This window comes from Python bivittatus, unplaced genomic scaffold (genome assembly GCF_059951505.1).
Source record: "Python bivittatus isolate LINGU-HERP-01145 unplaced genomic scaffold, Pbiv_v1 ctg000220_np1212, whole genome shotgun sequence".
NCBI classification, from domain to species: Eukaryota; Metazoa; Chordata; class Lepidosauria; order Squamata; family Pythonidae; genus Python; species Python bivittatus.
Window position 1 is genome coordinate 33,673,899 of NW_028277048.1, and position 13,569 is coordinate 33,687,467.

The following is a 13,569-nucleotide window of genomic DNA, read 5'->3' on the forward strand; positions in this document are numbered from 1 at the left end:
CCAAGCAAGTAATCAACATAACACTTAAGTAAAATCCGCCCATTACCTCTTAGAAACACTCTGGTGGCTCAGCAGTAGAGCATTTTCTTTGCCTATAGAAAATCTCTGGTTCAGCCCCTGGCATGTACAGGCAGGAAACAACTTCTTCTGAAATCAACTGCCAATTCTTTTGTATAACACTTTCTGAGGACCAGTGGTGTGACTTGATGCACAGTGAGTGTGCATGCACTCTGTGGCTGGGATTCTCAGTGTGCTATTTAGATTTTCTTTCTAAATTTACATAAAATTGCAAAGGCAGGAGCAATAGTAGGTTACTCCCAGGTAAACATGTATAGGCTGTTGCTGTACCAGTTCCATCTTTTGTTTGATTGGAGTTCTTCTAATAGGTACAGCTTATACTGCACTGGGTTATAATAACAATTATTTTCTTTGCACAGTACATACATCTATGTAATCCTTCTACTTTTTGTTGTCTACTGGCTGAAGTTTTTTAACGGTAGAAATGCAGAATTTTATTCATGATTTCTTCTCATAATAATTCAATTGTCTTCTGTTCTTTGTGCCTGAGAAAAAGAGCTAGTAGCTTCCCCTCTCACCTTGGTCTGTGACTTAAGAAGTTGATGGTATTTCCATCTCTGAACAAAAGACTTTCTTCCCTCATCTTCTACAGATGTTGAAGAAAATCTTTTAAAGTTTTTTAAAAGAAATTTCACTGAAGATTCTTGTTTTGATCGCTGACATCTAACTTGTGGCTTTTCTTGGTGATTGCATACATTTTATTTAAATTTTTCCCCTTGCAGCTCTATTCTTCAAATAAGTTGCAAAAGGTCCAGGACTAATCAGCATTTCAAAATCTTGAATCCTCAAATTCTATGCATAACTGCTTTCTAGAGAGTTATTAATGCAAATGGAAAAAGCCCAGTTCTGGACTCCATAATTATAAGTTTCTTCCAAATACTTCCACTGAAAAGCTCTGTTGAGGGTTTCTAATCAGGGGAAAGGACTATGATGCAACAGGAGGAAGAAGGAAACAGGGCCCAGAAATGCTACATCTATCTAGGAGGAATAATTTGTATTTTTTTCAGACACATATCCATTTTTTAGGTGATCTATATTTCTCATGCCAGAATGGTAGAATACAGGTAGTCCTCGACTTATAGCCACAATGGGGACCAGAAAATTTGTTGTTAAGCGGTGCAGTTATTAAGTGAGGCATCACATGACCGCACCCGATTTTGGGACCTTTTTGCTGCAGTTATTAAGCGAATCACCGTGGTGGTTAAGAAAGACATTACATGACTGTGACTTGCAACCTTCCCTGCCGACTTCCTCATTGACTTTGCTTGTCAGAAACTGGCAGGGAAGGTCACAAATGGCGATCACATGACCACAGAATGCTGCAACCATTGTAAATGCGCAACGGTTGCCAAGCGTCTGAATCATGATCACGTGAACATGGAGACACTGTGATGGTCATAAGTGTGAGGACTGGTCGTAAGTCACTTTTTTCAGCACTGTCGCAACTTTGAACAGTAGCTATATGAATGGTCGTAAGTCAAGGACTGCCTGTAGCTCCACCATGTTCCAGTGATTGCGTTTGCTGTTCTGTTCAATGGAACTATTCAGATTTTCTTTTAGAATCGTTACAATATCAGTGTTTTTCACTAAGCATATATCCTCATATGCCCTTAATAAAGCATCATCATCATCATCATCATCCCTATAAACCATATTAGGATTTAAGTATGGAGTCATATTGATTGCAGTTGTTTTGTATTGTGTCTTTAGCAACTTTTGTGAGTTAGAATATAATGACATAGATTGAAAGGGAACCACTGCCATTACCTAAATTATGGCAAATCATCCATATAATGGAATACTGAAAATATCATAGAATTTCGGTTATGTAAAATAATATTCAAAGCCATACACTTTGGCTTTTGACTGGCAATTTCTAACTCAAATCTCAGCACAGCTCTAAATGAACCTTAACTGTTCTTCCTAGCACCTCAGTAACATAGGTACAATAACAGTGGCTTACCTTGGTGTGCTGTTGTAAGTGACCAAGGATTAAGGCATATAACATTTATAAAAGGATGGATTAGATTAGAAATGACCTAAATGTGTTTAGTTCAAAAGGGTGGGTGGAGGGAGGGAGATGTTCTTGCAACATGGCACAACAGTGGTTGGCTTCTACCTGTGATGTTACTTGGGAACCTTTAAAGTATTTTTCTTTTTAACTGAGCTATTCATAATGGATGTATTCATAAATGGGTAGACAGGCATGTAGCCAACATTTAGTTTACTCAGATAATTGTCTGTTTTGAAACTTATGAAGGCAGAACATGCTCATTCAGACACAACAGAAAGCCATGCTTCACAACAGAATCTAGGCTCGTGGAAACGTATCCCTTTTCTTATTTTGTTCTCCTGAAGACAAGATCCAAAATTAATTTTAAATGAATTAGAGACCTCTGTGCCAGCCATATTCAGGGAGTGAAACTGAAATTATGAGAACTGTGCAGGCTTGAGACATGATTGGGAAGAAGTGCTTTAAACCTTGTATGAGCACAACACCTCTCTGCTACTAATTAAAGCAGCTGGTCTTTTTAAACGTTATCTGCATGTGAAAAAAAGACACAGCAGTTGGAAGAATCATTAATTTTTTATGAGTTGACTCTTTAAAGCAATGAAAAGCCTGAAGAAAGATGAGTTTCTTTAATGAAGAGCAGAGATCGCGTTCTGCTCACCTGAATTTTGAAGCACGTATTCCAAATCATATTCCAAGCCTGCAAAGTCTGAAAAATTATGCCTAATAAAAACAAACCAAGCTCTGAAAATTTACTTTAATCCCTCTTTACTTTCAAGAGCTAGAAGAAAGACATTTATTTATTTATTTGCTTGCTTACTTATTACAAAAGACACAAAGAGCAAATTAGAGATATAAACTAAAATTCAGGTATTAGGTAAAACAGTTTAACAAATAAAATAAATTACAAATATTACATAAAACATTTAAAATTCAAATGTATTAATGTTTTTACAAGACCTTGTTTTTATAACCATAGTTAAATATTTGGCTGTAGCCATTGTAATTTTAGGATTTTTATCTGTGAATAAAATTTTAATATATTCAGAAACATCTCTTCTTGGCCTTGATGATAAGACATATCATAGTTTTCTAAATTAAGAATTATGGTTTGCTGTGAATACAGAACAGCTTTCCATCACCTCCCTGCAACATGGAGGAATTAAAAAAGGAAGGATAATCCATTTTTGGCTTTCTTGTATAACATGGGATAAGTTTTTTTGTTTTTTTTTACCCTGAAGGCTCTGTTTCTGTGGAGAGCATAGCAGTGCAAGGTAGGACCACAGCTCAGTCCCAAATGTGTGCATGCCTACTTGCTCTTCTTTCCCTTTCTTACACACCCCACAGTCTTAAACAAATGCACACGTGGCTTTGGTGGTGCACACTGAAATGGAGGACACTGTTTTGAACTTGTGGTGTAGAAAAGCAGGGAATTATCTCTGTGATTCAGTTTCTTATCATCCAAGATGCAAAATGCAGTCATGCTGCCTCAACTACTTCTGCTGACTCAGTGCTCAGCACCCAACCTGGGTGCTTTCCATGCATGGTCATTTTCAGTCCTAGAATTCTCAGCAATGAACTTGCTGGTTGGGGAATTCTGAGGGTTGAAGGCTCAGGGAAAAGCCAATTTACTGTATTTGAGTCAGTTTTTTTACTCCCGGACTAGTCCCTGCAGTTTTCTTGGCAAGGTTTTTGGAAGTAGTTCACCATCGCCTCCTTCCCAGACTGAGAGAGAGGGACTGGCCCAAGGTCACCCAGCTGGTTCTGTGGCTGGAACTCACACTCTCCCAGTTTCTAGCCTGGTGCCTTAAGCATTACACCAAACTGGCTCTCTCTAATATGAGACATAGTTACTTCTTTTTATACTACATAGGAAAAGTGTTATAGATTTGATTGTTTATTTTCCTCCTTCGCAATTATATGAAATTTTCCAGACAAGCACTTTATTTTTATGATAGATAGATAGATAGATAGATAGATAGATAGATAGATAGATAGATAGATAGATAGATAGATAGATCTGTGCACTGATTGGGGAAAAAGAGACATTTCTCTGGTGATTGATGAGGATGATACCACTTATCCCCTGTTGGTTATTAGAAGCAAAGATGCATAGTTGCCATATCCAGTAGGAAATATTCACTGTCTAGTCCCCCAGCTTGCTTCTGATTGAAAAGAAAGAAGGCAGTGACCTGATCAAAAAGGGGAGTCTTTCCACCTCATTTCACTGACCAACAATAGAAGGCTTTTGTTTTGGCATTTATGTTAACTCCGGCGGCCAGCTGGGGATTTGGAAATACGGTCCTGAGAACCAGCAATTCTCTGAAGCGGCGTATGGTTGAAGCTTGACACTGGTGGAAAGAAGCTGAGAAGAGAGCGAGGAAAGAGTGTTAGTGAGAAACAGCAGAGTTGTTATCTTAGCCCTGAAAGTTTGATGGCCTGCCCTAATAATTTCTTCTTTATTTTTTAATTGATTTTAACTATTATACTTTATTCTGCTTATTCTCCAAAGAGTTCTAACTTCAGTCTATTACCGGCACCTCTTTCATCACAAATCTAGTTCTCAGAGTGGTTTTGTAGCTCTGATTTTCTTCTTGTAAATTAAAATAAAAATGCAGACAGGTTTCCTGAAAACTGAAGGGAAGAACTATCTTTTACACTAAGTGATATCTGAGGTTTTACATAAATGCATATTTTAAGAACATATTTGGAAGTTTTGCCTACAATACTATATTGTCTTGGCACAGTGAAAATGATAGGAATGCTTTTTTTAAAGAGACAGGAGTACATTTTTACTGTTGTGTGCTCATACCTGCATCCCACAATTGTTGGTATTCTAATTATATTTTAAAATGTTTAATCAGAGATCTAATATTTGATCAATGAGAAAAATGACTATCAGTCCCTTGGTACAAAATGCACACCAGTCAATTTGATATGATTATATAATTTGTGGTACTCAAATATGGTTAAACTAGCTTTTTTTCCCTGTCATGTCAACCATTTTCCTGACAATACTGATATCCTAAGTTGTATAAGGGAGGGCTAAGATTCAGACTGTAGTCAGATGTTTCGATAGTTTGTTCCTGCAACTGTTATTTAATACTGGAATTTATTTTTCATGCTTCTCTATGTATATGGGATATAGCAGCAAATCTTGTACAAATGAATTAATCTCTGCTTCTGTAGTCCTGCAGAGCATAGAAATGGTGTTACGGCCTTTGTAAATGTATGGAATTGAAAGCCAAGGGTTTAAGCATTGGGTGAGGTAACTAAACTGGCTTTACTGGAGGAGGAATATATGAATGAGCTGAGATGCATCACTATTAGAAGCGGAAGAAAGCTTTTTTGGAACTCACTAGCTCTATAAAAGCCCTATAAAAACAGATTTATGGCTGTTTCCTACTAGCACAAGAATGTGAGTATATGAAGCAGTCATGCAGAAAAGATAAAAGTGAAAGGCTCTGTTTTAATTGCGGGGTGAGGGGAGAGAGTTTATTTCAGAAGCAAACAATAAATCTGTTTTCCATATGTGGCATTTCAGGCCTTTCATCATGTTCAGAATGTAGACAGATTTTAGAAAGTCATCCCTGCTAAATAAAATGGATCTTGTTCTTAGGAAGTGGAATTAAGTATATAGGTTCCCTGTAGCAATATACACATTTCTTTTGCCCCACTCTTGTCTTGTCTTGCTTATTTAGTTTTATGTATTTTTAAAAGCAACACACAAGCCCAGTAGACTAAATATACATGCTACATAGAGTAATTTCACTTTCAAAACTCTTCTGATTCTAAGGAGTGTGCAAAGTTGAACCCAGCTAGTTTTAAAAAGTCCATGGGAATGGAAATAAGCATTTAACAATTTGGGTTCTACGTGTTAATGGGAGCAGAATAACTAGAGGCATAGTTATCATTTGAATCTGTGTATGGGGAGTTTTTAATGTTCTCTGAGCTTGGTTGTTTGCTTGCAGACATTTCATGACTCAACTAGGTAACATCAGTGCAAGTGTAACATCATCACCCACTCGCACTGATGATGTTACCTAGTTGGGTCATGAAACGTCTGCAAGCAAACAACCAAGCTCAGAGAGCACCAAGAACTCCACAGGTTGAACAGGTTCTATTGGAATCCATGTATCCTTTTATGTGACATTAAGCAAAAGAGGCAACTTTCTCATCTTCCCAGTTTCTGTTTCCTCTAGACATTGTTCCATCCCAACAGTGGAGCAGCTGGAAAATATGGAGAAATACAGGCTCTTCGGCTAGATCAGTATAAAGCCTTTTATCTCACAGGTATGTTATTTATTAATCAGGTGTTTTTGAATATTCCTGTAGTGTATTCTTTCTTCTAGTAATATGTGGTTGAAAGTAATGAAATCTGAATAAAACAAATCTTGTACTAGTTAGTTATTACTAATCCCCAGTATCAGAATTTCCTAGTGTCCCAGCAGTCATTTGTTTCCAGCTGCCAACTTCTCTCCAAAGGGAGGATTTTTTTTTAATAGTGTTCTACATACCTAACAAGAAAGTAATTCTACAGAAGGGATTTTTTTTTAATAGACTGAATAGAGAGAGAAGCAACAACAGAAAATGATGGTTTTATGAAATACTATCATATCACGTGGCCTCTGAGTTATTCTGGTTGGGTGGGTAGAAACTCTGCTTTGCCATGGTTCATACCAATATACTGGAGTTCAGGTAAAAAGTTTGGTTCTGCTGAGTGTTTTATTTCTGGACTTCAAAAGAGGAGCATCAGGAATTACAGGAGGATTCCATAGGTAAAGCTGGCATGGAGAAAATATTTGAGAACATTTGTAGTGAATCCTTGGTATGAGAACTCCTGCTTAATGAGAGCTCAAGAATTCAGCCTGTGGGACAAGGAGCTTTGATTTGTATCCTGGGTGTTGTTATAGGCTGGTGGTTCGTGAAGTGTGTATTTGGTCTGGAAATTCAGTCCTGAGATACAGGTTCTCCAACCCCTGTAAATTTAAGGGAGACAAAATATACAGCTCTCTCTGGGTTTCTGGTTCATTTTGTTTTCAGACTTTTACTGACATTGGGGATTCCAATTTATATTCCACCTTGCTGCTCGGCAAGGACTTTGGGCCTGTTGGACCTCAAGCAAGGCCCCTCCCTCCTCCTCAAATCCTACTCTTCCCACAGTTGGAGTGAGTGCCCGCCTGTGAAGCTCGCTCTTGGCTGCTTCGTACCTCCCAGCTGTAGAAGGATCCAGTTCCCCACCCCTGATTTACAGCTTAGGCAGTCACATGTACCTTTCTTTGGAGGAAAGAGAGACCTGTGGAAAAGAAATGCATATTTTATCTTGCAGAAAGGAAGCATGCGAGACAACGGCACACATTCTGCTCAGTCAGGCCAGGTGTGCCTGCAGTAGGCAGCACAGGTAAAGAAAACTTCCAGGAAACTTCCTTGCCACCTGGTCTTTCAAAGCCAAGAGTCAGTTGAACTACAGGACATTCCATCCTCTTCCTTAAAATTTACACAAGATTGTGTTGTGATGAAGTTTTTCATATATCCACATTCTGCTTGTTTGAATCCTGCTTAATAGTTAGCCACTCTGCATCTGGAAGTGTAGTTCTATATCTCCTTTTCTTCTTCTAGTCTTTCCTTCCCTTTCCTTCCCTGTTACAGACTTGATCTTGCTACTTTTAGAAACGCTCATTTGCTTCCTTCAATGCACACCCTGGCATGTGCTGGAGTTTGTATGAAGGCACATTTCTCTCCATTCCCTGATTAGGAGAAAAAGCCTTCCTCGCCCCTAGTGAATTAGAGGAGCGGGGGGCCTCAAGCTTGTGCTCAGATGGATTCTTCTTCAGGATATATTTTTTAGGTCTCTGCAAGTAATTTCGATTTGCCTTGATGAAGAGCTTAATGCTGCAGAGGCAGCATGATTCAGCCCAGTGGCAATTCCCTGTACCTCTGTCTTTCCAGTGTCACTTGCAAAGCTTCTTCTGACTTTGGCGAGTGCCAGAAAACAACACTGTGAGGAGAGCATTGCTGGAGTGCTCCAGAAGCACCAGCCAAAGCTGGAAGAGGCTTCCATGTTGGTGCTGTGCTTGTGCAGAACTCTCTTTTGGCTTTGTGAAGGCTGAAGGGTTAAGAGGGGACACTGCGTAACAGAACAAAACAAGGCAACAAGGTCCTTTGGCTTTGCTCGTGCAGGGGAAGCCCATTGCTTGGAGAAGCAGCTTTAAGAAAGAACTTGAGCCCAACGCACCTCTTTGAAAATCTGTACAGCCCAGATATTTTCACTTCTCAGATCACACGTCTTTCCAGTTAGTTATTGTGTTATATTAAGTCGGTATTTCCCTTGGGATATCTGCTCCTTTTTTAAACAACATTTAAAAGCAGAATAGCATGACACTTAGATGATCTTCCTGATACCTGTTATTTTGGAATGGAGAGGAAAATTCTGTAGAAGCCTATAGGCAGTTGCAGGGGTTGACCTTCTGAGCTATAATTACCTAGTTCTGCCAGACACTATAGATATCATTGCATGTAACTGATGACACTGCCCTTCCTCCCACAGTGTCTTCCCAGGGACTCCTCCAGGCCTGATTAACTGATAGAGCTGTAGTGTGTTTCTTTCTCTGTGTCCTACTCTTAATGCTTGGCACTTTCAGTTGTGATGAGAAGAACCCTTTTCCACAATCTAGTATTTATTTTTATCTCTTCTTTCTCCATACCATCATCAGGTTACAATCTGGATGCATTTATGACTACAGATAAAGCAAAGTAGTAAGCTCTGTAATAGAGTTTAAATCATTTGCTACTGGATTACACCAGTGATCAAAATCAACTTATAAGACAGGTTTAATGATTGTGAATGTACCCTTGTTTGTGCCACAGAAGGAGCTGCATCCTACTCTTTGGGGAATGAATGCAGGCAGTCTTCAAGTTACATAGGGATTCTAATTCCAGGAACCCTTGCATTCATCCATTCTCCCTCTGCTGAATCGCACGCTGTGTAGATGCTCTGGCTACTGATTCTATCCCCCTTGCATAGTAGTCAGGTTTATGTTTATCAGGACTTGGGTAACATGGGGACTGCTTATAAAAGACAAATAGAGGACCAGAATCAGAATAAAATAAGGCTACAGATACAGTCATAAGTGCAAGGTCATTGATCTCATAATAATTTACAGATGAATGATCTATGACAGAATTGTTTCATAATTAATTCTTTATACTCCCGTGCAAGACAGTGCATGACCACAGGGTTTACCCGCTACATCTCTGTATGATTTGGTATTCTGGGGATTGATAATTCTGCCATACTTATTCATGAGATAAGATTGGATAATCCAACCACTCCCAATGCAGAAACACCAGAGAATTAATCCTTTACAGAGGAGGCTGCCCGTTGTGGCTGTAAGTCATGGAAGAGTAGTGACTTACATATAAACATCTAGATACTGGTAGTTGTCACCTAACATCCATTTGTTCAGTGACCTTTTGAAGGCACTGCACAAATGGATTTATGATCAGTCCTCAACCTTACAACTGTCACAGCCCCCCTGTGGTCACATGATAAAAATTTGGGCCTGCCTGCATTTACAACCGCCCGCCCCCGCCCCCTGCTGACCTTTCTCCCTGTCCTCCTCCTCAGCATGATTGTGGTGTTCCTACAGTGCTGGGGCTCCTCGCCACACCACAGCAGTGGGGCTTTGCAGGGTGGCAATGGGGCAGCTGGGGCTTTGCACCATGGCTCCAGAGTGGCTGGAACTTTGTGGCACTGGGGTGGCTGGGACTTCGCGCAGCAACGGGGCTTCACATCACAGCAACAGGGTGGCTTGCCACCCTAGCGCTGCAGTGCAAAGCCCCAGCCACCCCAATGCCATGCAGTAAAGCCACAATCTCAGCCCAGGCCTCTACTTCCTTCTCCTCATTATCAGGAAGGCTGCAAGCAAGAGGATGGGGAGGGTGCGAACGATGGGGTCCTCATCTCTTGAAGCTTTTCAGGCATCGAGGGTCCTCCTCCACGGTGGCACTGGGGCTGATGTAGAGGCCTGGAGCAGGCTGAAACTGCTGAAGGCCCTGGGCCGCCACCATGCTCCAGGTCTAGGTGGCCTCAGTGCCTGAAAAATCGGTGCTATAAGAATCAGGTCTTGCAAAAGCAAACTCAGTAGCTTGCATGAGTTTAGTTTAGATGAAGCACTCCTTGCCAATATCCTCCTCCAGCATGGAGGAGGAACTGGGCAGGGGCAGAGGCAAGCCCAGCATTGACAGAGCCCTATTGCTGTGGGGCTTGAGGCATCGGTGAGCCCAGTGGAGGAGAGGGCGAGGCAGAGTCAAGGAGGCAGAAGAAGGTCTACTAGGGGTGGTGGCAGGTAGGTACGGTGGCGGAATTCAGCAGCCTCATCTTGGCTCTGCTGTGTAGGGCAGCCAAAATGGCAGAGATGGGGGGGAGATAGGCAGGTGGGGGAAGTTGAAGCACAGGTAGTTTGCACAGGGCTGGGAAGGACCAAGCTGGGAATGGCTTAGATTGGGGTGGATCCTCACCTAAAACTGCATGGGATTCGCTTAATGATGGCAACTAGGACTGCCATAACAGCTGTTGTTAAGTGGTGCGGTCACATGACATTGCACTCAACAACCGCTCCACTTAGTGATGGAGTTACCAGTCCCAATTAGGGTCGTTAAGTGAGGACTACCTGTATGGACTTTTCTGAGTTATGTTATTTAGTAGAGTATCCTCTCCCATGTCAGAAAAGGAGCAGTTATCAACTCCTGACAGGAAAAAACAATTGTTCAATTTGTAAGCATGACCATATCAATTAATGCCTAGTCTAAGGCTCAGAATACAGTCCGCTGCAGACACAGACCAATTGGCATAAAAGAACTGGTTACATACAGTATGTACAATTTTTGCTCTTCAAGGTCATCTGTGAATTCACAGATATGGGTGCCATACCTGTGCAATAGCCTGATTGGAATAGTTTAAAGCTTTAGATTCTTGGTGGCACCCTCACCCTTCATAATAGCTCTTACACTCCTCAAAAGGGTATGTGAGATATGTGAATTCTTAGATGACCATTCAATGAACCCAGGTTAATAAACTTCATTGTGGTCTCTGTGATTGACACTATGTGAGGGCAGCAAGCAACTGTGCTGGAGGGGGAGAAATAGCACCAAGGATAACATGGCTCTGCCTAAAAATGCAGTCTATCAAATTAATGGTCAGGTTGCTACTGTTTGATAAAGGTGGATGACTGAGACCAACTAGCAGTGGAAGAGAGCAGAACAACCAAGTCTGCCATCCTGTCACATGATCTCCCAGTCAGACAAGCTGTTCTTAGAAGGTGATAGCTTGATTTAGGAAAACCATAGGGAGTAGATAAATTCTTTTGCAGAGAGAGAAGGGGTAACAATGGGCTGATGAACTGGCAAGAAGAGAGAGCTATTGTTGGAGTAAGAGTTCTGGAGAAGGAAAAGGTGGGTAGTAAACCAAGCTGGAGTTAGACAACTTGGGCTGTTGAAGATTCACTGGTGTCAGAGTGGTTCAAAGGCCACTGAAGAGTTTCAGGATGAACAAGAAGATCATCAGAAGATGAAGGATGGAAGAGGATCAGAAGAAAGAGAATCAGCATGCTTCTAGCCATGAGATATTGCCAGCTAAGTGAAAGTAATGCCTTTGATTAAATCTAGGAGGGAATTTAGCATAGTTATGGACATAATTACATACATCACAGTTTTTAGGCACATGAAGCTTAAAAGATGCATTATTTTGCTGGTAGGGAAACAGTTAATCACTAAATGGTAGAAGCAGTTAAGAGCTATAATTTTTTTTACTGCAGACCAAATTCTTTAACAGGGAAAGGGAGGGGGAAAGATCTGTTTGTGTATTTGTTTGAGGTAAAATGCATTCATGTGATTAGCCTTTCATAGCTGAAAGACAAACCAGTGCTTCCTATCTTGCAATGCTACAAATAAAAAGAAAAGAGTTCACAAGACAGTCTTAGAGTGCTGGGGTTTGTCTGGCTGGATTCTGAGAATCAACACACACACCCCGCCTCCAGGCTGTGACAAGCCGATTTCCAACAATGGAATACCAAAGACAGACCTGCTTGCATAGAGTGACTTTGAATGCTGATGGGATATGGCTTTTTGGCTAAATCATCACATATGCAGTCATCCATTTGGCAAAATGTTGTGGGAAAATAGGCAAATTCTGCCTTGTACAAACAAACATAGAAGCTTTCATCGTGGTAATGACAACTGTCTCTAGCAGGAGTAGGAAAAACAGGTATAGGAAACCTGAAGGCTAGTGGAACTGAAAAGGATCTCCATGGGATCCTAGGCCTACTCTGCTGTAGAAGTCTCAGTGCTGGCTGTTAGAACAATTGGCGGAGAAATCTGTCATTGGTATCTCCACATGCTGAAAGAGGAGCATCAGCACCAAGGGAGCAGTTTGTACTTGATGGCTTATCAAGATGGAGTGGGCCAAGTATCCACAGATATGCTGTCCTGAACTGCCAAGTGTTCTGTGACTAGTGGAACAAAATGCAGTGCCCACAAGTTCCACTTTTTGATGTTGAGTTGAAGAAGCAGAAGTGATTTGGTAACATTCCACTTGTTCAGACACAAAACCTTAAATCACCTCGCAGTATCTGTACTATGCACCCCATAAAAATGTCTTGGAAGCTGGAAGAAGCTGTAACTAGATCCCAGCCGCTTCTTATCTTACAGCTTCAACAATATCTGTACTATACAGTACATCCAAGAAGCAGCACGGCAAAAGTTCAGCATGCTTTGAAAACTGTAAGGAGCTCGAACTGGATCTCAGCCTTACTTCACAACTTCAGTGGTAAGCACCCCAGCCAGTATAAGAAATTCTCATAGGAAGCACTACTTACTAGTAGGATTAGAATGAGAAGTGGCATGTCATACAATATGCTCTTTGGATCTCTCCATCAATCCAGCAAGATGGAGTCTGACCATGTGGGACAAAATGAGTATTGAATCAAGGAACGTCTGGTCCATAGGCTAGCCAAGGGACTTAAACTGTTGGTGCAGAACAACTCAAGTCTGAACTGAATCATCTTTGATTGCCTAGAAGGAAAATTGCTCTTCTGACTCCATCAAGATATGCTCGAGTGATGTAAATTTTTCAAGATTAAGTTTCTTAATCTTTTTTCCACTCCTGTATAGACAGTTCCATAAGTAATCAGTTTTATAAGTAAGGACAGCTTACAATACTCTAGGCATAAATGGGCAGCTATAGCTACCAAACACTTTATACACAATTGGGACTGTGGCAGAGCCAAACAGGGGGATACAAAACTGTTATGATTGAGAATCCACTGGAAACAATTATCTTGAAAGTGTGTTTAAGGAAATAGTACAATATTGTAAAAAGAGTATTCTAAGGAAACAGGTCTGTTTCAAAGTACAATACATGAAAACATATTTCTGTAACACTAATAAAGCATAAAACAGTATTACCAATTTCTCTCAGGTCA

General features: G+C 40.7%; 1 protein-coding gene across 4 annotated transcripts in view; it reads left to right on the forward strand.

Moving 5' to 3' along the window:
* The window catches only part of ARSG (arylsulfatase G), a 125,432-nt gene that overhangs the window by 107,640 nt on the left and 4,223 nt on the right, over positions 1–13,569 (forward strand). For all 4 annotated transcript variants that reach the window (XR_015795726.1, XM_088138305.1, XM_088138306.1 and 1 more), the window contains exon 11: positions 6,292–6,382. Coding sequence is in view for 3 of the 4 variants with exons in the window: in XM_088138305.1 (XP_087994431.1) it covers positions 6,292–6,382 (91 nt within the window). In the remaining variant the exon portion in view is untranslated. The remainder of the gene's footprint in view (positions 1–6,291; positions 6,383–13,569) is intronic.